The 27,012-nt window shown below is 49.2% G+C and overlaps 1 protein-coding gene across 3 annotated transcripts in view; it reads left to right on the forward strand.

The window, feature by feature from the left end:
- The window catches only part of CASS4 (Cas scaffold protein family member 4), a 35,904-nt gene extending 9,274 nt beyond the window's left edge, over nucleotides 1-26,630 (forward strand). Inside the window, exons 2-7 of one of the 3 annotated variants that reach the window (XM_082742930.1) lie at nucleotides 11,364-11,786; nucleotides 17,154-17,255; nucleotides 18,550-18,630; nucleotides 19,781-21,091; nucleotides 22,821-22,898; nucleotides 24,733-26,630. In XM_082742930.1, coding sequence (XP_082599056.1) covers nucleotides 11,364-11,786; nucleotides 17,154-17,255; nucleotides 18,550-18,630; nucleotides 19,781-21,091; nucleotides 22,821-22,898; nucleotides 24,733-25,143 — 2,406 coding nt within the window. In that variant the 3' untranslated portion in view covers nucleotides 25,144-26,630. The remainder of the gene's footprint in view (nucleotides 1-11,363; nucleotides 11,787-17,153; nucleotides 17,256-18,549; nucleotides 18,631-19,780; nucleotides 21,092-22,820; nucleotides 22,899-24,732) is intronic. The other 2 variants (XM_082742932.1, XM_082742931.1) reach the window with 2 other exon arrangements.
- The last annotated feature ends 382 nt before the right edge of the window (nucleotides 26,631-27,012 follow it).

The raw sequence follows: 27,012 nt of genomic DNA on the forward strand, positions 1-27,012 counted from the left end.
TACTTAGCTGTCACCTCATTAAAAAAAAAAAAAAAGCCCAAATATTTCTGAGACTAAAATGCAGATTCTTTTTTTTATTTTCCATTAACATATAATGTATTATTGGCCCCAGGGGTACAGGTCTGTGAATCGCCAGGTTTACACACGTCACAGCATAGCACATACCTTCCCCAATGTCCATAACCCCAACCATCCTCTCTCTAAACCCCCCCCACAACCCTCAGTTTGTTTTGTGAGATTAAGAGTCTTTATGGTTTGTCTCCCTCCCGATCCCATCTTGCTTCATTTATTCTTCTCCTACCCTTAACCCCCCACCAAAATGCAGATTCTTTTTTAAAAAAAATATTTTATTTATTTATTTGACAGAGAGAGATCACAAGTAGGCAGAGAGGCGGTGGGGGGGGGCAGGCTCCCCACTGAACAGAGAGCCCAATGCGGGTCTCGATCCCAGGATCTGGGATCATGATCTGAGCCGAAGGCAGAGAAACTTTAACCCAGGCGCCCCTAAAATGCAGATTCTTTTTTTTTTTTTTTTTTAAAGATTTTATTTATTTATTTTGACAGAGAGATCACAGTAGTCAGAGAGGCAGGCAGAGAGGGAGAGAGGGAAGCAGGCTCCCTGCTGAGCAGAGAGCCCGATGCGGGACTCGATCCCAGGACCCTGAGATCATGACCTGAGCCGAAGGCAGCGGCTTAACCCACTGAGCCACCCAGGCGCCCCTAAAATGCAGATTCTTGACGCAGAGTTGTCTCGAGCCCCACAATAGCACCAACGAGCTCTCTCAGCACATTAGGCATGACCCATGAAAGGTGAGTAGCTGAATACCGTTGCAAGTCCCAGGGCGCGTTCTGATTATGAAATGTACCATTTTGCTATCTTCCGTGACACTTAGTTCCCTATACCTTGTGGAATTGCACTTGTCAATGTCAGCGTTGCTCTGGAAAGTTATTGAAACCATGAGGGAAAACAGAAGTTAAGGCAACAACTTCTTTCTTGAACAGTTGTTTCAAGGGGAGCTTCTTCAAGAGGAGGGAAGAAGAAAGGAGGGACAAATGGAAAACGGGAAACGGGGTGGTGGGGGGCGGAGAAAAGGAAGAGAAGGTGGTCCCATCTCAACGACAGACTTCAGAATACAGCTGGGGGTGGGGAAGGAAGCAGCAGCAGGTCGCCCCCACGTTACAGGCACGTTACAGGCACACAACACCTTGCAACATCGTCCTTATTTCTCTGTTGGTGGTATGACTTGTGCGGAAAACTGCTTTCAGCTGAGATGAAGTTGACTTGGAGGCAAGGTTTCTTCTATCTAATGGACAGGAATGATTAATGACAGTTACTCAAGTTTACCAACGTAAAGCCATTTTCTTCCAATAGAACACTTTTTTAAAACTAAAACACATACCCAGGGTTTACAAAATTCTAACTACCAATGAGCATGGGCTAAAAGCATGTTTTCCTTTAATCCCAAATATCTGTGGTTTCCTGGGCTCTGGTCCCCCAGCCAGAGAGAGGGAAAGTGCCAACCAAAAACTTATGTCACCTTGCACAAAGATGTTATACTCACAATAGCATAAATGGGGACACACCATACCCACACTTAGTCATCCTGACTTTTTTTAAATTAATACTATATTTTAGAGATGGTTCCATTTCAACTCATATAAATTCTACCTCATTCTTTTTAATGGCTTTATGGTATTCCATTATGAAAGTGTATCATTATTTACCAATAATTACCTGTGAGCTGTGTTCTGAATTCTTAGGGCAGGATCTAATTCTGATAAATGACCATGCAACGTACATACCTAATTAAAATGTACTTATCGGGACGCCTGGGTGGCTCAGTTGGTTAGGCGGCTGCCTTCGGCTCAGGTCGTGATCCCAGCGTCCTGGGATCGAGTCCCACATCGGGCTCCTTGCTCAGCAGGGAGCCTGCTTCTCCCTCTGCCTCTAGCCTGCCACTCTGTCTGCCTGTGCTTGCGCTCTGTATCTCTCTCTCTCTCTCTCTATAACAAATAAATAAAATCTTTAAAATGTACTTATCAGGGCACCTGGGTGGCTCAGTGGGTTAAGCCTCTGCCTTCAGCTCAGGTCATGATCTCAGGGTCCTGGGATTGAGTCCCACATTGGGCTCTCTGCTCAGCAGGGAGATTGCTTCCCTCTCTCTGCCTGCATCTGCCTACTTGTGATCTCTCTCTCCGTTAACTAGATAAAATCTTTAAAAAGTAAACTAAAATAAAATGAAATGTATTTATCCGCTTACCATCCCTCTCTTGGAGGCACACTTTGTCCTTTGCTCGTCTGTCAAGACGCACGTGCCATCTGGCTGGCTGAGCCAAGCACTGTGATCTGTGGGCCAAAAGGGCAGACTGCAGAGTCCAAACTGCTTGTGTTCCATTCCCGTTCTGCGTCTTGTTTTCTGAGCCCCCTTACGATACTTTATCACCCTCTCTGTGCCTTAGTTTTCTCATCTCTCGAACAGAACATTAGTCACAGTAACTGCTCCGTGGGGTGGTAAATACCAGGAGAAATAATGTAGGTGAATTATTGCAGTGTCTGGCCCAGAAGTCGGAAGACTGTGACCTCTCCTCATCCACGGGCAAGTGGCTAAGTAGTAAAAACAGAAATTAACGTGATGCGACTCAACATGCAGCCCAGATCAAGGGGATTCTTTTCTCTTTGATTAACTGCAGGAGACCAGTAGCAGCTAACACACAGCGTGTGTGCGGAGTAGGCTGCACTGGTATGGGGGGTTGCGCACTGGGAATCCTCTCCAGACCATCTCTGCCATGACTCCTTAAAAACACACCTGTCCTGTCCTCTTACCTCACAGAATGCTGCTCCCCGCCAAAACCTCTCACAAAGTGAGTCGCCTGTCCCTCTGTCTCTTCCCCAGGGTTGTCCTTCTTCTTCTGTCTTTCTCCCCCTTTTGGAGAATACGGATGAGAAAATGGAGGTGGTGAGGGGATTTTGCTTATACTCCTGGAAACTTCTTTTTTTCTAAACATAATGTGCTTTTAAAAACGATGGAAAGTAAGCGTGCAAACAAGCCAACAGCACTGTTCTCCCTGTTTTGATCCTTCTAAGCCTGTGTATTTACCCAGCATGAGATACTTCCAGTGAATTCTTCCAGGGCTTTCGAGGGAGACTATTGTCCCTATGAGGATCAAAGGGCTTTCTGGGCTCCGTGTCTACTCCTGGTGTCCCGAGTCTGGGTTCAGCCACCCCATAGAGGTCTATAAGGGAAGCTCTCACTGATCTCAGAGTCAAAGTTCCTCCATCCAGGGGAAGCCTTTATGAACTTCAGAGAGCCATACTTGCCATCTGTCAAAGTCTTCGAATATTTACAGTGTGTGCTTTGAAAAAAAATGTGGTTTATATGTTACTATTTTCTCATGATCCTCAGAGGGGAAGTATGAACAATTCTGCTACCTTCTCCTAAAACAAAGAATTCTTGGAAACAAGTCATGGAATCCCTGAGGAAGAGGCTAAAATGCTAAACACAGACATTTTTCAGAGAAGGAGTTCAGTAGAAGTCAGATGCTCATTTTGTCAGCGAGGAGATTCTAGGACAGTGTAAGAGCAGGGGGGCAGCCATCACTTGGGGCTCACGGTTCTTGCCACATGTACAGTCTCTTATCTCTTGCTCGAACGCTTAGTATGTTTACTGTTTCCGGCCATGCACTGGAGACCTTGTGGTACGATTTATGTTCCCAAGGAAATGACGATCTTCTGCCTACTTTGCAGGAAATCATCTCAGGGTCTCTCCTACCCCCGGCTACTAACTTTTTAATCTTAGGAATCCTGGAGTATAGGGGTGGGGATAGCACTTGTGTCCGCGGGGAAGGGGAGAGAGGAGCAACGGGAAAGGGTAGAGGAGTCTCGTGTTGTGAGGGGTCAGCGCGGTCTTGGCCATAACGTAAGGGGCGGGGTGGGAGGGCACATCAAACAGATCGCCTGCTCACTCGGGAGCCCTGCACTGAGCAGAAATGCTCCAGCCTCCTGCGCATGAGCTCCGGGTTTGCAAAGGAGGGCAGCACGGGGCCTCCAAGACCCCGGCGGTGGCTCGACTCAGCAGCAGCAGCACACTTCGCTTGGCCCAAGAAGTTATATTTTAAAATCTGTGTGAGCTCGCTGCACTTTCCAGCGCTCCCAAATGTCCCACCCCTGGCCTCAGTATGCTTGCTGCCCAGCTCCTAGCATCATGTGAGTTCCCTGCTTCTTCTATAAGTAGCAAGAGGTTGACTTCGATTTGGAGAGGCCGTGCGTCGAGCTGGCAAAGCAGGCGTTGGCATCAGACACGCTGCTGCCTGCCGCTGTGTGGCCTCAGGCAGGTGGCATAACCTCTCCTGGTCTGAGACATGCAACATTCTCAAATGAGGCGAACCCTGAAGACAGCGTCCTGGGTCCCCGCCCCGCTCTCAGGCTCTGAGTGTCTGCAGCTTTGTTCTTTCCAGGAAGGAAAGCACAATGGAAGGTAAAGAGGCTGCACACACCCTGCTGGTCCAGAGCGTGATGACTAAGAGAGGCACAGAGCCGAAGCTTCCGCAGCGGCCCCTCCACGGGCTCGTTCCCTGTGGTTCTGCTTCGAGCTGCGGCCGCGGCGGCTGGCTCTCTGTGCCACTGCAGGAGACAGAAAGCACGAGAACCGGCTACTCTCCCTGGTCCATACTGGGTTCCTCCTCCCCTCTCTCAAGACTTGCCGTAGAGATCGCAGGCGATCCTTCACCACCGCCTTCCCCGGGCTGTCCTAAACCCAGCCTGTGCCCTCATCTGCTGGGCCGCTGGCCCGGATGAGCCTCTCTGGTCTCGCGGCCCGTCCCTCCGACTCCGACCCCTCTCACCCGGCGACCAGACACAAGCCTCAGCGGCTGGGACTCGAGCTCTGGATCCTCTGTTTACTTCTCTCCCTTCCGGCCCGGCCACCTTTTGGTTCCTCCGCTGGCCGCCCGCTCCACACACACCCTCTCCGTCCATCGCGCCCCCGCAGCCCTCAGACCTTTCTCTTCCTTCGCCTGGATGACTCCTGAGCTGACTAACTCCTACCCCCTCGCCCCCAGAGCACAATTTCCACAATTTCCACGGCTCTGTTCTCATTACACCCGCATTTTTCATAACTTCTGTATTTCCCTCCTTGTCCGGAAGAAGGGCAGAAACCCTCTGTTGCTTTCTGGGAAAATCTGATTAGGTTTGTCTCCCCCACTGGAACGTAGACTGACACGAGATCAGGAACTTTGTTCACTGCTGTATCTCTAGCAGGGCCCTGGGTATATAGTAGATGCTCCGTACGATCTTGGTGAATGAATGAATGAATCAATGAATGAACAAACATCCCAGACTTCTCCAGCTGTAGCTAGTTACTCCCATAGCTCGTTCAACACAGACGAATGCCTTGCATCTGACGGTTGTGTAAAGGTCTCTCCAGAGAATCTTTTTTTTTTTTCTTAAAGATTTTATTTATTTATTTGACAGTCAGAGATCACAAGGAGGCAGAGAGGCAGGCAGAGAGAGAGTAGGGAGCAGGTTCCCCACGGAGCAGAGAGTCCCTGTGGGGCTCAATCCCAGGACCCTGGGATCATGACCTGAGCTGAAGGCAGAGGCTTTAACCCACTGAGACACCCAGGCACCCCCTCTCCAGAGAATCTTATACTTCATCTTTGTTCCTTTCTTCCAAATTCATCCTCATTTTCCTTTCCTCCCCAGCTGTTGTATGAGGTGGGGCATGTGAGGGAAATGCTCTTTCTGGAAATTAGTCAGGAATATTTCTTTCACTGCTCACAGACTCTGTCAGTGTGGCCACAGAGGACAAAAGTATAAACATACGTCTTCCTTCATCTTCTCAGTATCTACACAGACGTTTCCACATTAACACCCTATTAAAATAACACCTTGTGAGTGGCCTCAGAGAGTATCACAATGGTTGTGAGGTTCCCTCGTGACGGGCTGGCGGTTGCTTCCAAGTGTTATCCATGAAGAGCTTAGCACAGTGCCAGGGACATAGGTGAATGCTGAGTGTTTGCTGCTGCTGCTGCTTCCTCCCTTCCCCACCCCGACCGTAGGCCCAAAAACGTCTGGCTTGTCCTGACTGCATTCTTTCCTCAGTGAGCCTAAAGGCTCAGCATCTCAGTCCCATCAGGACGCCGACAAGGAGATTGGCCTTACTTGGCTGGGTGGTCAGGGACATTTCAGCAAGAAGTGACTTTCATGCAAGGACAGCTTCTTCGGGAGGTGACCTTTAAGCTGAGATCAGTAAGAGGAGCCAGTCAGGCAAGGTCTGGCGGGAGAGTGCTCTGGGCAGGAGGAGTAGCAAGGGCAAAGGTCCTGCGGTGGAAGCGAGCCCAGTGCGTCTGGGAAAAGGGAGAAAACAATGTGGCTGAAGGAAAGTCAACAGGCGGAGTGGTGGGCCAGGAGGGCGGCCAGACAGGGAATGTAGATTTTGTTCTAAGTGTATTTCTAAGCCACTGGAGGTTTTTAAATAAGAAACCAGCATGATCTGATTTAAGGATTTAAATACTTATGTGCTTGAATGTCTGGAGAATGGATTGTAAGGGGAATGAACGGGGCAGTAATGGATGTGAGGCGAGCCGTTAGAGTCAGGGTGACCTTAGACAAGTCTTTTGATCTCTCTGACCCTCAGCCTCTTCCTCTGTAAGATGAGGATAAGAAAATGCATCCATAAGGGGTATAATGACCGCATCGCCCCCCATGCAAAGTAGGGCCCCGTTCAATACGGTCCTCTGTTTCCCAGGTGAAGAGCCCCCAAGATGCCTCACTTGTGTTAGATTCCTCTTTCGGAACAGAAACTTTGATGGGCTTTGCTATTAAAACTTTGAGACTTTGGCTGATTGCACGAGGTGTCCGGAGACATCCCTGCCAATTAGAACGAAGACAGTTAAGTGATAGCAACATGCATAGGACTTTTCCTTTGCCTGGAGTTTACAGCCTGTTAGGGAGGCATGTTTGCCCTGCAGACTGCAGGCGGGAGGCACAGAGTCGTAAGATGGTGGCTCTCGTCGTGGACAGCTGTGGGTGCTGCGTGGAGTGGCTGACTGTGCGAGCCAGCTGTTCTCCAGGAAGCAGTCCCTGCCTCTCGTAACAGGCAAACCCAACGCCGAAGCTGATGCCAGTCTGGGTGCTTCCGAGCAGCGGCCATAATGCGGCAACTGCTCTGTCTGGACACACACGTGATCTTATTTCTAAACAAATGCCAGCGGCTCTCCAATGATCTGCTTTTTCTTTTACGGCTGTGCCAAGTGTATTTCGTGAAGTCGTGATGCTTGGTTGGAGACTGTGTTTTTGTTTTCCCGCCAGTGTGAACGGTTGCAGTGTAATGTTCAGGAAGGTCAACTGAGGACCCTCAAGAGAACGTACCATGGATTTTGTTACATGGATCCGTTAAGGAGAGAACCAGGAAGATGTTCAAACTGGGTCAGAGAGCCTTTAAGAATCTAGGTAGCCACAGGCAATTGAATAACGATTATTAAATCTGGTTAAAGTCTGACAAGGTAATAGACCGTAACCTTTCAGGTTCTTTTCTTACTATACAGAGATTATTATTAACTAGGAAAAAAATCTACAAAATAACAGAGAACTTCACTAAATCCTGGCCTTTAATTTGTACTCTTTTTTCCCCTAAGATTTTATTTATTTGAGAGAGAGAGAGAGAGAGCATGAGAGGGGGACGGTCAAAGGGAGAAGCAGACTCCCTGCTGAGCAAGGAGCCTGATGTGGGACTCAATCTGGCACTCAATCTGGGACTCTGGGATCATGACCTGAGCTGAAGGCAGATGCTTAACGACTGAGCCACCCAGGCGCCCTAATTGGTACTCTTTATAAGAACCGACAATTCTGTTCCCTCTAAATGCTTCGGCTCTGCTCGATTCCCCAGGCTGGAAACACGCTCGCACCACATCTGTGGGACAGTCGCTGAGTAAGCAGACTAGCCAGGTCCTGTGGCCCATCTTTTGGACATTGTGGTGGTCATTCCCATCAAAGGCCACCTAATAGGATGGGCAGAGAGTCTCGGAGACCCTCCTTTTTATCCTACTCTAGAAAGAAACAGGAGCTCTCAGCTCAGCTGTGTGTCCTTTTATGCACACAGGAGCCTTATCCACCGCCTTATCCACCCAATTCACTCAAAAAGCCGCCAATAAGCACCTGCCATGTGCCGGAAGTTGGGGATGCGGTTAGAGTGAGGACGGTGTCCTCTTCCGGAGTCGGTGCTCTAGCCCGGACATAGACACCGAATAGATGATCATCACCTACTTAATGAATTATATGCCAATGTCATCAGTCCTGAAACGGAAAAGCATTGAGCAAAAAAAAAAAAAAAAATGGAGAGAACTAGGGTAGTCTGAAGGAGTCTGGGTGTCAAGGAATCCTTCTGCCAAGTAGGGACATCTAAGAGGAGTCTGGAAAGATGAGTGGGTCTGATTTGGCACACAGCTGCTGACTCTCAGACAGAGGCAGCAGCCTGTGGGAGGGACTCAAGCCCACACAAAGGGTGTGCTCCTGTGGGGCTGATGAGGAAGTGATATCACGAGCCCCCGGAGATGTGGGCGGGAGTGGGATCTCTCAGGGCCCTGAAGGTTTGGGCAGAGCACGGGCTACGGGGGAGCCGTGGAAAGCTTACAGAGTGGACCACCACATGATCAAAATTGGTATCTCCGAACTCAAGCACACAGAACAGTGCTGGAGCTCATAAAATTTCAGCCAAGGTCGGCTGCTCTTAACTAAAGAATTTGTAGGTGGCCGAGGGGACACTTCATGAAGTCCCTCATACCCCGGAGGCAATCCGTGTTCATTGGCCCTAACTGGGCTCTCTGCTTTTCCGTGTAACCCGGCACACTCACTCTGCCCACGATCAGTGAGCTTTGTGTCAGCCTCTCAGGGGAGGGTTTCAAGGATAGAAGAGGAGAGGCCCACAGGCAGGAAGGTCCTTCGCAACACACACACCTCTAATGCTTCGGGACTGGGTTCCTTCTCTTTACTATTATTTTTTTATTAAAGATTTTTATTTATCTATTTATTTGACAGAGAGAGAGAGATCACAAGTAGGAAGAGAGGCAGGCAGAGAAAGAGGAGGAAGCAGGCTCCCCGCCGAGCAGAGAGCCTAATTCGGGGTTCGGTCCCAGGACCCTGAGATCATGACCCGAGCCGACGGCAGAGGCTCAACCCACTGAGCCACCCAGGCGCCCCATGTGTTCCTTCTTTTTAAAAATGAGTTGATTGCCAAGAATGTGTTTTTTAAAAAAAATCTCAAGTTTCCATGACAAAGATTTTTAAAACAAATGTATCATCCAACCAAGAGCTCCTGCCCAGGGTCATGGGGTGTGAGGAAGTGGGCGGTCCCGTTCACAGTGGATGGAAGGGTCCGTGGGTCAGCCGTGTCTGAGGGCCATGAGGGCAGGGGGCGTCCTAAGGATTTCAGCCCCCTGGGCATTTCTCTGTGGAAATAAATAAGGAACGTGGCAAATATCTAGTGAGAAAGACGATCTTCTCAGCACTGTTTGTAATAACTAAAAACTGGAATTAGCTAAAATGTCCCTGAACCAGGAAAAGCAAGCTCTTCCATGCATGAGGCTTTTAAAACACGGCTGACTCTGCGCATAATATGAACAAAAAGGCACAAGACCCGAGAGGGGACGACCCCCAGGAGTGACAGTGGTCATCCGTGGCAGGCACTTCTGCGTTCTTCTATTTGCTCATCATTACTTTGTACTCTCTCTGTCCTGAACGTTTACTGCTTTTGTGGTAAGAAGAAAGTTCCAGGTACAGAACTTATTCCTGATCTCCTGGGACCTCAACTGCAGTAGATTTAATGTGGGATTATCAGTGTCTGTCCACAGGACCTGACTCGACTTATGCTTGGATTTACACGTGATAGTGTTTCTCTAAATGCACAGAGACCTCACTGTGTGCTTAAAACGATACTTTTCCGCAGCTGGACCTCCAATTCCGTTCTCGTAACAGAAAGACTTTACGCAAAAAAATAAATAAAAAGCAACGCTCCCTGACAAACATAATGGGACAGCAGGTCAATTTGCTTTGTCTTATTTATAAACTGTATGTACTAGGAGTTAATGACTATCAGAGGTATAATTAACTAAATTTAGTCGAAGAAAGAAAAAAGCAACCAGAAGGCTAAATACCAAATGGTCTAAAAAGTTACCTCTGAGTGGTGGGATTATGCGTAGTTTTCACCTCTTTTTGCTCTTCTGCATTTCCTAATTTTTCTGTGAAAAGTGTGCATTGACGTAGTAACAGGTGGTTATGTTAAAACCCCGAGAAACAAACTGTCTTCATGTAATTATAGTAACAAAATCCAATAAGAAGGAGGCTTACCCATTGCTGTCCCTGAGGCAGGACAGTGTGTGTGGCTTACTGGAAGAGAATGAATCTGAGAATTAGGGACACTGACTGGGTTTCTTTCTTTCTTTTTAGGATTTTACTTATTTATTAGAGAAAGAGAGAATGAACATGGTTGTGGGGGGGGGGGACAAATGGATTCCCTGCTGAGCGCAGAGCCCGATGCGGGGCTCAACCGCAGGACCCCGAGATCATGGCCTGAGCTGAAGGCAGATGCCTAACGCACTGAGCCACCCAGGCGCCCCTGACTGGGTTTTGATCCTGGTCGTGTGGCCACAAACTAGTCACTAACTCCCGTGTCTCTCCTTCCTCACTCCCCCGCTAATGAAGGTCGACTGAGCAACTCACAGGCATCTGAATCTGAGTTTGATGTTGGGGACCGAGCAGCATATAAGAGAGATAGGGTCGCAGCAGTCATGGAACTTAGGATCCAGTTCAGGAGAGAAATAACAACAACCAGACAAAGAGCACCGTGATCATGAGGACAGTAAACAGCCTTCACCGAGCACCTGCTAACGGCCAGGCTCTGTTCAGTGAGCTTTATGTACATAATAGTCCTTTTCATTCTTGCCACCACCACCACCACCACCACCACCCCGCCCTGGGAGATATTATCACTAGTCCCATTTAACAGACAAGGAAACTGAGGCCCAGAGAGAGTAGCTAACTTGCTCAAAGGCCCACAGCTAAGAAGTCGCAGAGCCAGGATTTCAATTCAACTACGTGCTCTGCTGCGCTGACCCACGCAGCTCGGGGTCGTCACAGTGGAAACAGAGCCCTGAGAGCACATTCAGGAGACTCGACAAGTTAGACTGCCCTGAGGACAGGACATTTTGCCAGAGTCCGCAAGGATGGGTCGGAAGGAATCAGGCAAAGAGTAGGGACAAGAGCCTGTGGGGTCAGGGAAACATTCGAATGTGTTTCCAAGCCAGTGGCCTTGACAGAGTGGAGGTTGGCAGCAGGAATCACAATGAGCTCTTTCTCCTCCCGCCCCCAGACCCTCCTGGCCAGAGCGCTTTTTGACAACCACCCAGACTGCTCCTACGAGCTGGCTTTCTGCAGAGGAGACATCTTGACCATTCTGGAACAAAACGTGCCAGAAAGCGAGGGCTGGTGGAAGTGTTTGCTCCACGGGAGGCAAGGTCTGGCCCCTGCCAACCGCCTCCAAATCCTCCCTGAGGCCCCCGCAGACAGGCCGTGTGCCCCTCTCCTGAGAGGCCTGGAAGAACCTCTTACCTGCTCCAAGGAGACCTACCAGGTGCCCACCCTGCTCAAGCCCCCGACTGCAGGCCCCGTGTACGAGGACATGAGGAGCTGGGTGGAGGGACCTCCACGAACCGCCACCCAAGTCTACGAATTCCCTGACCCACCGGCGGGGGCCAGGATCGTCTGTGAAAAGACTCTAAGCTTTCCGAAACAGGTATGCATGTTTCCAGATAAAACAGATGCGTTGAGGGGTATGTAACACCCAGGGGCTGACCTCGCCCTTCAGTTCGTGGTGTCCAGCAGGAGGAACCATGTGCAAAATGGGAACCTGGACACCTTTGATTGGGTGATGATGGGTGGGCTTGCGTTGGCGCCCAGTTTGCTTCTTGCTGATATTCTCAGCACTCCAGTGATCCCCCCCCCCAACCCCGGCTCTCCAAGAAGCCCATGGTCGCTGGGAAATCGAATGCTTAGTGAGGGTATTTATGAAAGTATTAAGGACCTTTACCATGGCCCTTCGGACACTGGGACTTCTGATGGGTTCAAAGGCAAGAAATTACCCAACAGATTTAACATCTAGATTCCCTTCAGCCAAGAAACTTTACTTCCAGAATTACTACAGAAATACCCAAGGAGGCAAACATAGATTTGAGTGGAGAAGGCCATGGCCATAATATCATTTTTTGTTATAGGGAAAAATCGAAGATGCCTATATGTTTGTTAATGGGGCGACTGGTTATATAAATGTTTGCAACATACTGGGCACTTGTTGAAAGAAAGATGAAGTCGTTCTAGGAGGCATGTAGAAGGGGGAAAATAACCGTTTAAACAAAACCAACCAAACAAAAACTAAAAAAGGAAAAAGAAACCAGATGATCTGTGTGTATATAAGTGTGTGTGCTCATTCACTGACTAACGTTCCCTTGAGAAGTAGAGTTGGTCACTCGTATGGTTCCTGTGCCTGCGACTGTGCCTGGCTTGGAGCGGGTACACAGTCAAGGAGCAGAGAGATCAGAAAGTTGGTTTGTGTGTTATATACAGTATGTATGACATCAGCAGTTTTCAAAAATAGCAATTAAAAAGAAACAGAGGAAAAGAAGCACTAGGTAATTGCAAAATGAAAACATTTTTTTTTTTTAATGGAAAGGAATTTAAAGAAGAAAGGAAGAAAACAATGGATTGCTGTCCCCAGGCCTAGGCCGTATGAGGTGTTAAGCAAGCAGAACAGATTTTTGTGGTCTGGGGTCACTGTGGGGATTTCCTGCAGTTTGGTCTTACCTGGCCTAAGCTTAGGGCAGGGATCCTGGCAAGGTCTGTGTCCAGGACGGCCGCCACCCCCACCCCATCCCACCCTGCCCCTGACGCGCGAGCTGGGGACTCTGGGAAGGTCTTGTAGCCTTCCCCACAGCACCTCCAACCATGGAAAGGTGTTGATTTCTTTTCTTTCCTTTCTTTTTTTAAATTTGAAGGTATTTTGTTTTGGTTTGGTTTTAGATTTTATTTATTTGAGAGAGAGAGCGAGAGCACGAGAAGGGGGCGGGTCAGAGGGAGAAGCAGACTCCCTGCTGAGCCGGGAGCCGGATCGGGACTGGATTCCAGGACTCCAGGATCATGACCTGAGCCAAAGGCAGTCGCTTGACCAACTGAGCCACCCAAGTGCCCTGAAAGGTGTTGGTTTCTTAAAATATTTTGAATGCTTCAGAATTTCTAACCCCCGGGGCTGCCAGGCAGAGAAGTAGACATTTGTGCACAAAACAGCTGCGGTTCAGAGGGGCTGACTACAAAGCCCCATCGGAAGCGGGTCAAGCCTTCTGCAGCAGCCCACGAGGCGGCCCTCGGACAGCTGGCCCACCCAGCTGCTGCTAGAGCAGCTGACTCAGAGCGGGGGCCTGGGTGGTGGGTCCTCCCTCGACAAGTGGCCTCTGCTGGAGTTAATCCAGGCTCCCCCTCTCCCTAAAAGGCCAACAAAGGCTGTGCCTGCTGTTCGCCAGCTGGCCCTGGCACCTGGGCCCCGGGCAGGCAGGCTCCTACCATTTGAATGTTTGCTAAATGAAGTGACCGTGGACCCCAGCTTCTAGACGGGCATCACGATAAAGAGAAGGATGCATTTACTCTCTCAACCTAACTCAGCACAGGGTCAGGGCATTGGCTGGGAGATGTCCTTGACACGAAGCGTGTCTGTGATGGGAGCCCTCCCCTGTGCACGGCTGCGGCCATGGGCAGAAACCACAGCCCAATGGGGGAATTCAGAAACCAGGGACTCTCGAGGTGGGCCCAGTAAAACACCTGGGGAACTTTCCTGCCTTTTTCTCCTGTTTCCGTTTCCTCCGTGGCTGCTGCCCCATCAACATTTCTGCGCCCTCCTCCCCAACATTTTATTTGTATCACCTTCTCTGTGCTTGGGATGGGGGTCTGTGAGAGCAAGCGATGCCACCTGTGGTTTGGGAAATCAGCAGTACCAGAGGTCACCTGGCTTGTGGGGCAGCCACCGCCACGCTGGGAGAGTGGACCCGTCCCAGCACCCCTCTGTACCTCTCTGTCTTGCCCATTTCTTTTTTTTTTTTTTTAAGATTTTATTATTTATTTATTTGAGACAGAAATCACAAGTAGACAGAGAGGCAGGCAGAGAGAGAGGGGAAGCAGGCTCCCCGCTGAGCAGAGAGCCCGATGCGGGGCTCGATCCCACGACCCTGGGATCATGACCTGAGCCGAAGGCAGAGGCTTTAACCCACTGAGCCACCCAGGCACCCCTGTCTTGCCCATTTCTAAGGGCTCCTCAAAGTTGTGCCTTCTAGTGATTCTAGTGATTCTAAATATTTCCTTCAACCCCAAGAAGAAAGGAGCTAGAAGGAGTGGATGAATCCCAGTTCGGAAGCTTCTGCTCCATAGTAGAGGCAGACCGTGCTGCCCCGTCCGTGCGGTCAGGGGGGTAACTCAGCAAATCCGGCCACTGGCTTTGAGCTGTTTTCCAACGGGCAGTTCACAGGCTGGAACTGGCCCAGGTGACCTGTTTCACAGACTGCCCTTAGCCCTGCATGGACGACCACTAGATTAAGGTGAGCCAAAAATCAAAAACCAAGGAGGTGAAAATACGTCCCTTTTCTCAGGTTCTCTAATCAAGGAATCCACGTGACAGGATCAGACATCTTTGTTGCTAAAAGAGACCGCGGTGGGTCCTGAGAACGACTCATCATGTTAGGAACGAGGGAACCAATTCCCAGGGAGGTGACGGGGCCCAACTAGGGCCCCAGGAGGAGGAATTCCAGGGACCAAAGCTTCCCTGCGCCCGTGCATGGCTGCCGACGTCCCTGGACTCGGCTTGCCCTTGCCCAGCCTTTTCCTAACTCTGTGGCTGACGCTCTCTCTTCTTCACAATTAGCTTTTTACTGAGACGTAACCTCCAGATCCTAAGGGGGTAGCTTAGTCACTAGGATCCAGAGGGAGAAACAGAAAAAAGAAGCCCCCAGAAGCCCCTCACGATTTCTCCTGGTCACTTCCTCTAGGGGAACCACTGGCTTGAGCTTTGTTTTACTTTTTATTCCAACTTCCTTAATATAATATGCTGGCTTGACTTTTTTTTTCTTTTTAATCACCATACAAAGAACCCATTTGATGTTGGTTTGCATTCAGAAAGGGGAATCGTTCATATTTCAAGTAAAAGGATCCAACTTCCTGGTGGAATTATTCTGAGACCCACTAGTTCCTGTCTGTGCCCCTAAACCTTTTGAAATTGTGGTTCTAAAACATGTTCCTTAATTGACTGCCACCTTGAACCTCCATGTTCCAAGAAACAGTGGGCATTTATTTCTGAACCCGCTTCCTCCACCTGAAATTCCACACCCAGGAAAACCCCTTTGTTCTCTGTGGGTCATCTCCCCACAAAGTCAGCTACAGAAAGACAAGGGGCTTGGGTCTTAGGGGGGATGCATTTGGAAAAGCTCTGTGGTAGGGGAGAGCTTGGGGTGTCAGAACAAGCCAGAGGTGGAGGTAACGGACCATGACCCTTTGTATACCGAGGGCTGTCTTGCTGGGCTCTCTGCAAAACAGGGCAGTGTGTCAAGGATCAGCCTCAGCCCAGACTGCAAAGCAGACTGCTTTCTCCTTGGGATGGGGTACGTGGGGAGTGTCCCATCTGATACCCCATGTTACAAGTTCCACGGTGGGGACGGAAAGCGAGCCTGCTTCTCTCACGAGAGCGGGATATTCTCTTCTCACTGACGTGACTTCAGTCTGCTGTGCTCCTGAGAGTCCAGGATTTTAGAGAACCAGCTTTCTCTGTGAGTACGGAAGCAGTCATCACTCGCGGGAAGGTTATCTGGACAGTTGACAGCTGTGTTGTGGGAAGGAATGTCGGCCCATTTGCTTTGCACTGGCTTTATCTGCATCCATTGTTCCAGCCTGAGGGGTGGGCACCTCTGCCTCAAGCTGTGCACTTTCTTTCACCCAAAACAAGCAAATAAATAAGAAGATACTCACATTTCCTTCATGCCATGCGGGGTCGCCCTGGTGAGCAAAGGGACTCTGACCCTGTCCTCATAAGCTGCTCCGCCACCGGCCCTCCCTGTCTGCACAGACTCAGGTCCTCACCAGCCACACCATCCAATTCAGAAAGCCCTTTCCAGGGACTGGTTCCTGGGGACCTGGTGGGAAATGCAGGCTCCCTCTGCCAGCTTCTCTGGACTTGACCCTTTCCTCTCCTCAAGGCCCTGTCTTGCTTTCCAGCCTGTGTCCTGCCTGTGTTCACACATTATTCCTCCCCTGTTAGACCCTGACCCTGGCAGACAGCACCCATTTCCCTATAAAATCACCCATTGCCAGGCCCCTCCTGGAGACGTCCTTGTTTGAGAGAGGTCTGATGTGGAGCTGGGAAACTGTATCATTCTGAAGTTCACCCCACCCTGGTTTCCCTGGCCAGGTCTGGAAGCTGCGGCCGGGAGCAGCCAGTGTGGTACCCAGTGTGGGGACATTCATGACTTCTAGAGGATTCACTGGAGTCCAGTGACAGACACAGCCACCATGGCTGAGGGCCACCCTTGGTCCCGTCTCCTCCTGCTGCACCATCGACCCTCATCCCCAGCGACAAGTCCTGCAAGAGGTCCCCTGCCCCCTCCCCAGCCCCGCAAGTCCCTCCACTTTACACCCTGGACCCCACCTGCCTGTCCGGCGCACCACGGCGGTCCCTGCGTCATCAGATGAATAGTTAACACCCCAGACTCAAATCACAGCCTCGATCGCTCGAGAACATCAGAATCACCTGGGAAGTTCCCTGATACTGCAGATTCCCAGGCTCCCCGGCAGGACTCAGAGACCTCAGTACCCCGGACGCGGGGCCCGGGAATCTGCATTCTAGCCTGCTTCCCAGGTGGGGCTGATGCAGGCAGCTGTGGGCACCCCGCCACCACGGGGCCTCCCCTCCCTCCGTCCAGGCCCGCGGTTGGAGTGCAGGGCCGCCAGTCAGGGGTGGGCGCAGGGACAGGGCCTCTGCGCTGTTCTGGCTGCCTTTGTTGTGCGAGGCTAGCTTGGAGCTTGATCTGCGGACTCTGTGGTGACGTCTCCTTCCCTCTGCTCTTCTCTCTCCAAGGCCCTCTTCACGATGCCCAGACCTGCTCGGGCCTCATTGCCAACGCTGCCTTCTCAGGTGTACGACGTGCCGGCCCAGAGCCGGGGCCCCCCAGCCCTGAAGGTGAGTGTCGGCCGGGCCCAGCTGTGGGGTTTCCCTAGGCAGGCAGATTGCTTTTCTGCATTGGGGCAAGTTGCGCCCCGCCTCTCCTCTCCCCACACCTGCCTCCCCCCCCCCCCCCGTGGCTGAGGTCTCTCACCCACAGGTGCCAGGTTCCCAGGGGGCTCCTTCTTGGGGTGGGGGGCGGGGCTGGTCATCCCTAAGCTCAGACTCCTGAGATGTCCCACATTCCTTGCTCCAGCTCAGTGTGATCTGCCTCTGGCCCGTGATGAGCCCACTCCCTCCCTTCTCCTGGACACTCCCGGGGAACACAGCTGTGCCAGCAGAGCGAGGTGGCCTTGGGCACAAAAGTCTTAAATAAAGACACACGCTTGCAGGACTCACCTCACCTCACCCCCGCCCTCTTGACACTGTCTTTACTGAAAATGGTGACATTTTGTTCATCCTGAGTTTTTCACATTGTGATTTTTTTTAAATCTCGCATTCCATTATTATTTATCTTGATGACCAAGAATTTGGGGGGGCCCCTCAACTGTTGTGGCCATGTTCTTCATCCTGATCCCTGCCCAGGAACAGGCCACCCCCAGCACAGCCATCGGATTCTCACCCTAACCTTTGCCCAAGCCGGAGGTAGTCCCTGTGCACATCGACCCCACACCCAGGTGGCACAATTCATCACTGAAGGTCCCATTGGTGCCCTTTCCACTCTGTTTGAGGGGAACGAAATGCATCGCACCCTTCCCCTGTGGGGAGGAATCAGTGGGAAACTCCCAGGTCAGCTCTCTCCAAAGAAAACCCCTCTCCAGAGTCCAGCTCGCTCTTTCTTTCTTTCTTCTTCTTCTTTTTTTTTTTTTTTTAAGATTTTATTTATTTATTTGCCAGAGAGACAGAGAAAGAGCACAAGCAGGGGAAGCAGCAGGCAGAGGGAGAAGCAGGCTCCCTGCTGAGCAAGGAGGCTGACATGGGACTTGAGACCATGAGACCATGGTCTGATCATGACCTGAGCCAAAAGCAGACACTTAACGGACAGAGTCACCCAGGTGTCCCAAGAAGGCATCTTTTTAAAGCACAAAGTCCACATTGTTGAAAACAGAACTACACCATACGAACATCATGACCAAACTTCCACCATGCGAACATCATGACCAAAAGCCCCAAATTCCTTGGTGGTTTCTGTTTTCATTTGGAAACAAAACAAAGCAAAAACAAAAACAAAAATGCTGGTGTGGGCAGAGTTTGTGATGTGCGTCCATTGGGAAGGAAAAATCCAAGTTATCCTTTTCTGTCTTTCCCCCAGGAGCCAGAGAAGAGGCAATTATATGATATACCCCCCAGCCCCCAGAAGGCAGGACTGGGCCCCTCGGCCAGCCAACTGAGTGTGAGTATGACGAGGCCCAGAGATTCAATGCTGGGAAAATGGGAACATCCTCTGGGATGTTTTATTAGCCTGGTCAGATTGGGAAGGCAAATTGCTCACAGTAGAGCTGATCTCATTTGAAACCCCGATGGCAGGGGTGTTCAGGAACAAGGTGAGCAACGTGGTTTGGGCAAGTCCTCTACCTTCTCTGTGCCTCCGTTTCTCATGATGGACTAATTGCGAGCCTTGAGATAATCCCCGCAGACGACCCAGTACAGGTGCAGTGCTTGGCACGGAGCAGAAGCTCAGTAGATCTTAGGTAAATGCCTCCTCCTCTCCTCCTCCTCCCTCTCCTCCTCTTGACTTGGTTAGTCTTGGAACCTCCACTTCCTGCTGACTCTGTACAGGTTCGCATGTAGTTGTTATTGCTGAATTTTTTTAAAGTTTGGCTCTGGCTCCAAAATGTCCTAGTAATAGTATATTCATCCTGACCAAGAATTATACCTTAACCAATCAAGGACTTCCTCCTCCTCCTCCTCCCCCTCTCCCTCCTCCCTCCCCTCCCCCCCTCCTCCTTTTTCTTCTTCTTCTTCATCTCAGAGGTATGTTGTGTTAAGGTAGATTTTTATTTGTTTATAGGGGACATGCCTTAATTTGAAAATCTGGAATCCACATTCATCGTTGAATTGTCACACATTTACAGTACATATACCTACTCCCAAGTGTTCTGGGGGAGGCCTTACAAAAGAGACGTCATCTCCGCAGTTATCGTGAGGAACGTAGAGGAGGTTTTTAGAGGGAAAGGAAAGGGTCGGGCGGCCATGTAGAACAGAAGAACTAGTTCGAGCAAAATGAACCATTGCGGGCTAAGAGAGCACTCTGAGTTCAGGGGAAGTGAACCGCGGGGGTGACTGGACCCCTAAGGAGGCCGGTGCCTGCCATGCTGGGGAGGCTTCAAGGTGGGTACAACCAGGTAATGAAGGGCCTTGAGTGATCATGACAATGGGGACCCACTGAAGGTGCTTGAGGAGGGGAATGACAATCAGATTTCCAAGAAGCACAGTACCCGGCACTTAGTAGGCCCCCAGTGTGATATACATTTGTCACATGGGTTGCTCGAATCCTCTTGGTATTGCTTCTGACCTGGGCATTTTTGTGTGGTTCTTCACAGGGACAGTGTGCGCCCCCGACATCAGCGATCGCCCCAAGGCGAGGTGGCTACAGCACGTTACCCAGTCCCCAGAAATCAGAATGGATTTATGACTCGCCAGTGTCTCCAGAAAAAGCCGAAGGCACAAATGCATCTCTGAGCAGCTTTGTGGAAGAGTCAGAGCCCCACCGTCCCCCAGGGCCCATGTACAGCTTCCAGAATCCTCTGAACAGCAGAACATGGTCCCACTATCCGCACCTGCATAAAAATGTGCCCATGCAGAAAAAACTCAGCCTCCCCGAAATTCCTTCTTATAAAGCCCTGGCACCCAGGGACACATTTCCCTTGGATGAGGGTGCTGGCTACAAGGTGCCTTCAAGCTTTCTGATCCCCCGGGTGGAGCAGCAGAACACCAAGCCCAACATCTACGACATCCCTAAAGCGACACCGAGCGACCCTCAGGCGGTGAACGAGCCGGGGAGAGTCGGCGGGGCTCCGGAGATCGCCGCGGACGGCAGCTCCTCCTGGTTCTCGGGTCGGGCCCCGTCGCTGTCTCCGGACCCGGACCGGCTCTCCGTCTCCAGCTCGGACAGCAGAGCCAGCATGGTCTCTTCGTGCTCCTCCACGTCCACGGACTCCTCGTCTGGCTCCTGCTTGGAGGAGTCAGGAAAGGAGCTCTCCTTGGACCCGGACTTGGCCAGAGAGACGGTCGCGGCTCTGCAGCACGAGGTGGCCAGCTCTGTCGCCAGCCTGATGCTCTTTGTCAGCAGGAAGTGGAGGTTCCGAGACTACCTGGAGGCCAACCTCAGCGCCATCCGCAGCGCGGCCGACCGCGTGGAAGAATCCTTGAGAGCGTTTCTGGATTTTGCACGCGGCGTCCGTGGGACCGCCTGTAACCTCAGCGACACGAACCTTCAGGCCAGGATTAGGGACCAGCTACAGACCATCTCCAGCTCCTACCAGATCCTGCTTGGGACGAAGGAAAGCCTGGATAACTGCAAGTGGTCCTTGGAAGTCCTTGTGACGGACAAAGTCCAAAACAGCCCAGATGACCTCGAGCGATTTGTCATGGTGGCGCGGATGGTTCCAGAAGACATCAAGAGGTTTGCCTCCATTGTCATTGCCAATGGGAGGCTCCTTTTCAAACAGAACTGTGAAAAGGAAGATACCTTGCAGATGACCCCCCATGGACAACTGAAACCTGCAAAATGCATCCAGCTTCCCCAAAGGGAAATTGAACCATACGAAAGAAGTACTCCTTTTAATAAACAAAAGGAAAATGAACACTCCCCTGAGCTTCTAAAGAAAAATGGGACAATTATGTGTGAACCGGTGAGTTCAGGGTGGTATAATGTAAGGAGGCTTTCAAATTTTATCTGGAGTGGTCGCCCATCAGTTAGATGCTAAGAAGCTTTCACTGTTAGATAGTTCAATAATTGGATATTGAAAGATACTCATCTTTCAATAATTTTTGAAAGACATTGGTTCCATTTTTTAAAAAAAATAAAATTCATGAAAGTAATGTTCTAAATGAAATCTTAATAAGAAATAAGATTAAGGGATGGCCTGGGTGGCTCAGTGGGTTAAAGCCTCGGCCTTCCACTCAGGTCATGATCCCAGGGTTCTGGGTTTGAGCCCCACATCGGGCTCTCTGTTCAGTGGGGAGCCTGCTTCCCTTCCTCTCTCTCTCTACCTGCCTCTCTGCCTACTTGTGATCTCTGTCTGTCAAATAAATAAATAAAATCTTTTTAAAAAAGTAAGATTCGGGCGCCTGGGTGGCTCAGTGGGTTAAGCCGCTGCCTTCAGCTCAGGTCATGGTCTCAGGGTCCTGGGATCAAGTCCCGCATCGGGCTCTCTGCTCGGCAGGGAACCTGCTTCCTCCTCTCTCTCTCTCTGCCTGCCTCTCTGCCTACTTGTGATCTCTCTCTGTCAAATAAATAAATAAAATCTTTTAATAAATAAATAAATAAATAAAGTAAGTAAGTAAGTAAGATTAAACACTTAATATTAAGGCATGTAGGATGTCTTCTGGAAAGTCCCATGGGGTTTATTATCCCTAATACTAGAGTTAGGAAGGACTTTGAAAACCTTTTGAAATCTGTTCCTTGAGCCCCTTTTTTTAATCTCACCACCCAGTTTCCTTGCATTTTTGAAAGCTGTTGATTTAGTCATTGTTTTTGTGTTTCTTAGAAACAGAAGAGGAAGTGTAAACACCCTTCCAACTGCCTATGGTCTTAGCAGTCTCCAGACTGCAGCTACTGTTAGAAATTCTTTGCTGCATGAGTTTGGACTCTGTAGAAAGAGAACCTCTCATTCAAGGATTGCGAGAGCCAAGAGGCATGGCACATAACCTGGGGATAACATGACTTGGCCCTTTCAGCCCTAGTCTTGCATAGTATTTTGTTAAAGTGCATGCTGGTTAATAGTACAGCTTTCACACATTCTAGAGAAGCTAGAAATCTGGGTATTTCTCATTCCCTAATTTAGAAATATAGACATAGATATAAAGAGGTATAATATATATAAGTATAAATACAAATATAAATGTATATATAATTTTTTAAAAACTCATATGTCCTTGTATTAAGCCGTGTTGGTAGGCAAAATTCAGTCCTTGGTCTTGCAAAGTTTCCTTTGTTGAAAAAAGGCATCAGCCCTCTGAAACTAATATACTAATATACTACATGCTAATTAATTGATTTTAATTTTAAAAAGGCATCTGGAGGCAGAACCACTGACAAAAATATAAAGAGAAATGTTCAAGTTTTTTAAAATGGACTTAAATACTTCTGTACAGGGGTGCCTGGGTGGCTCAGTGGGTTAAAGACTCTGCCTTCAGCTCGAGTCATGATCTCAGGGTCCTGAAATCAAGTCCCACATGGGGCTCTCTGCTCAGCAGGGAGCCTGATTCCTCCTCTCTCTCTCTCTCTCTCTCTGTCTGTCTCTCTGCCTACTTGTGATCTCTGTCTGTCAAATAAATAAATAAAATCTTTGGAAAAAAAACTTCTGTACAGTGTAAAAACCACTCACATTGGTAATTGGAAGGGATTTCATTTTTCAGAAGTCGTCTAACCTAGAAGAGACAGAAACACCCATCTCAGAAGGAAGGTCGGATGAAAACAAAAACTGGGAAGGACAGGTAAGTGATAGCACTGTGTCTCCCGGACTTTTGACTCACACACTTTTTATCCCTCGAGATGCCTCCTGCTATGAACGAGTTGGCGTGCTAGTCATTACCCCCTTGGGAGTAGCTGTTTTTGTGACAGTTTTTCCTGTCTGCAGTAGAAGGAGCCCTGAACAAGTCCAGTGAAGCCTAGGACATGGAGCACGAGTCTTGAACAATTAGTGACATAGTTCTCGGCTGTCTGCAGGTTTATCACGGGTGGGACTGACCTGACCTTTGGCAGCTCAGACTCCCACTCCCTTTGACAGCCTCTTTTAATGCTTCGGATTACAGGAGAAGAGATATTTTGGTTTGGAGTTTGTTTATCATCAACACCTTTTTGACACTTGATGTTTCTTTTTCTTTCTTTTTTTGGTCAAAGATGTTATCATTGTGCTTATTTTTATTGGTTACCTTCTACTGGTGGCAAATGACAATGATTTTCCAGTTACCAATTTGAAGCATTGCCGTTAAACGAATATAAGTAAAACCAGTAAATTCCTTTAAAGACAAAGATGGAGCAAGTCAGGTTAAAAGGGAGACAAAAAGGGCATCAGTTGTGAAAGTTGTCTGAGTACCTGAAACCCAGGATCACTGAGCCAGGACAGCTCCCCGGCCGGGGGTGGGTGGGGGTGGAGGAGGGAGGGTGGATGCCTCCTGATGTGGACAAGATCGTTCATTTTCTCGGAGGCAAGCTGGGACAAGAACCCCAGGCTGGAAGTCCTAGGTCAGGGAGCCAGCATGGTCAGATCCTGGGGAGGGCTCTCCTCTGTCTTCTCCTGTCCTCTCGTGCAGAGAGCAGAGAAGGAAAGTGACCTCTGACAAGGGCACTATTCCCATCACGAGGCCCCACCCAAATGGCCTCATCCTATCCCAGGGACCTTCCACGGGCTCGTATCCCACTACCTTCATGTTATGGGGTAGAGTTTCAACAAAGCGGGGGAGGCACAAAAAAATCAGACCCGCACACTGTCAGTGCTGCCAAGCTAGGAATTTTGAGATAGAAGGTAGATGAGAGAGAGCAGTTTAATGAAAAGACTGAGCAGGCTCAGCTTAGAGCTCTGGCTCTTCATTTTGCTAAATGAATGACCACGTGCAGGCCCCCCACTTCAGAGAGCTCCAGTCTCCCCACCTGTCCTAACGAAGGGTCTTTGGATGGTTACCTGGAGTGACTGCCCGTAAGCTAGATGCTGAGAACCTTTCAATAGTGCCTGGGCTTTGGGAGGATACTGGTTCCACATTTTGGAAAATACAACTCACGGAAGTAAAATTCTAGATGAAATCTTACTAGAAATTTGGAGAAATATCATAACATTAGGGAGCTAGGTCAACATACTTGGATTTCTTCTAGAAATTTTGGGGGCTCAGGTTTACTGCTGATAACAGAATTAAAGATTTTTCTTAAATCCTTTAAAATCTGTTCTTCGAGTAAATTTTAAAATCTCACCATCAAGTTTTCTTTTATTTTTTTTTAAGTTATAGATTTAGACATTGTCTAATGTTTTGTCTAATGGAATAGGCAGCTAATGGTTTGTTGGGAGTACTGAAAAAGAGTTTGTATACTTAACATATGAAATTATATAGACAACAAAATATGTAAGATTGTATATATAAATACTATACTTCATATGTTAACAGTGCTTTGAAAAGATTAATTTGTTAGGCAGATGGTGCACTGTGGAGCTTCCCAAACAAAACTGTGTTTTTTCTTATAAAAAGTCTAGAAAATTGAGCAAATGAGGAAACAGGAGACAACCATAGCCTGGTGATCAAATCTGTCTCTCACTAATGGTTTTGTTCCCTTTTCCAGAATCCTAGCTCCCTCATCCTGCAACCTTTGAGTCAGCAGAATCCTGAGAAGAGATTCCAACTTTCTGAACACTGTCGGCTCTATTTTGGGGCGCTCTTCAAAGCCATCAGCGTATTTAACCACAGCCTCAGCAACAGCCAGCCTCCCGAGGTCTTCATCACGCAGAGCAAGCTGGTCATCATGGTGGGACAGAAGCTGGTGGACACGCTGTGCAAGGAGACCCAGGAGAGGGACGTGCGCAACGAGATTCTTTGCGGCAGCAGTCACCTGTGCAGCCTGCTCAAGAACCTCGCGCTGGCCACCAAGCACGCCGTGCTCAAGTACCCCAGCCCTGCAGCCCTGGGGCACCTCCAGGCCGAGGCCCAGAAGCTGGAGCAACACACTCGGCAATTCAGAGGGACGTTAGAATGAGCCTCCTTCCCCCTCCGTCTCCTCGTTAACCTCTTAGCCTCAGCTTTCCCAGCCTGACATGTGCAACTCTGTCCTACAGGCAAAGCCAACCTGGGGATGCACCATTGAGTACACGCTGGTATTATCGAGTGGCTAAACAACCCCAGGACATTGACTTAGCCCGGAGAGGTCCAGGTATTAAGAAAGAACTTTGCGGAGTTTTTAGCATAGCCTGTGGAGTCAGTGTATGCAGGGATGTTGTAGAAACCAATTTTATATTGGTCAAATGTATGCCTGCCTTAAAATCATTCATTCAGGACTTATTTATTGGGCATCTACTTATGACAGATTCTAGATGCTGGGCATATAGCCGTGAGCCAGAGACCTTGCCCTCAGGGAGCTGACAGTCTAGTGGCGAGATAGACGGTAAGTGATGAAGGATTACATGCACAAATTGTCAGGTGTTAGCAAGACGGTGAAGGAGGAGGGACTGATCCTCAAATGATGAATTTCTGTTGCATCCGTTAGCAGATGTGATAAGTTTTTCATTTTGAATTGAATTAAGATTTGGTACAAATCATGTACCTGCATCTTATACAACATATATATATATGCTATTTTACCTTAACTGAGTTAAAGATACACCTTATATTTACAACATATCTGTTGGGTTCCTTATTAATTTATTTTGTATGTAATAGTCTATGTTGATAAATTCAGTATGTTTACTCAGAAAAGGCTTGTATTACAACAGTCGCCAATCTGTGACCATTTGTAATGTTATGTAAATATAATCATGAACTGAAGCATTCTTTGTAGCAATCCTCTCTTCGGAAAAGTTGGTGATCCATGTCACCCAGGTTCTGATATCAAAGCGAAGCCACCCATGTTTGCTTTTCTTATTCAAATGTCTCTCCCCAAAGTGTGCAAGGAGATACCATAGAGGCCAGGTGCTCATGCACGAGGCTAGTGCGGCAAAAACAAAGCCATCACTCGTGGTGAGGCAACGGGAGGTGTGGTGTGGACAGGATACCCATTGCTGGGCACAGATCTGAAAGCGGTGCAGAGCTCCCCTCAAGTCAAACCACCTGCTCTTCCTCTCCTTGCGGCTGGGTCTGCAGCTCACGTTGCTATGGTGACACCATCTCTACTTTGCTTCAAGTGAAGGTCCATGTCTCCTGTATACATCCCAGCCACCAAACACCTTTGTAACCTGGAACCAGCAACCTCAGGCTGGAAGTTATCTGAAATGTCACCAACCTGCCTGCTACTCTGCACTTAACAGGCACTTCTAAGTGGTGGACTGTTAGAAAGCTGCTTGTTTTCACCGAGTTGCTCTTAGGGTCTCTAAAGAAGGATCGCATCTTTGTGAAGCTTGCTGGGTTCTCTGCACTAGAACAGAGATGCCGCATTCTTTGAACAGCTGTGACTGTATTGGCAAGAACTCCTACTGCAGGTGATCAAAAACCATATCCAACTTTTCTTAAGCAATAAAGGAAAGTTATTGACTCAAGTGTCTTAAAATAACCCAGGGACAGACTGGCTTCAAGGACAGCTGGTGTGGGTGCCCAGTTTTTCAGTCCCACTTTCTCTGTGTTAACTCTCGTGATTGCAAGGTGGCTGCCCCAGGTTATGTCTTTAGTTTGTGGCTGGAAGAAAAGAAAGAGGCTTGATTCTACTTAGCCTAACTTAGAGCAGGTGCCGGCCCCTGAAATCCCCAGGACAAGGAGAGAATGTAGTACTCAGGTTGACCTAGACTTGGGATTCACCCCTCCCCATGTGTACATGCATGTGCGCGCATACACACACACACACTCTCTCTCTCTCTCTCTCTCCCATGTGTCCTGAGAGAAGGAAAGAATAGCCCTGCCAAACCTATGACATGTCTGG

This window comes from Mustela nivalis, assembly GCF_964662115.1.
Source record: "Mustela nivalis genome assembly, chromosome: 8".
Classification (NCBI taxonomy): domain Eukaryota; kingdom Metazoa; phylum Chordata; class Mammalia; order Carnivora; family Mustelidae; genus Mustela; species Mustela nivalis.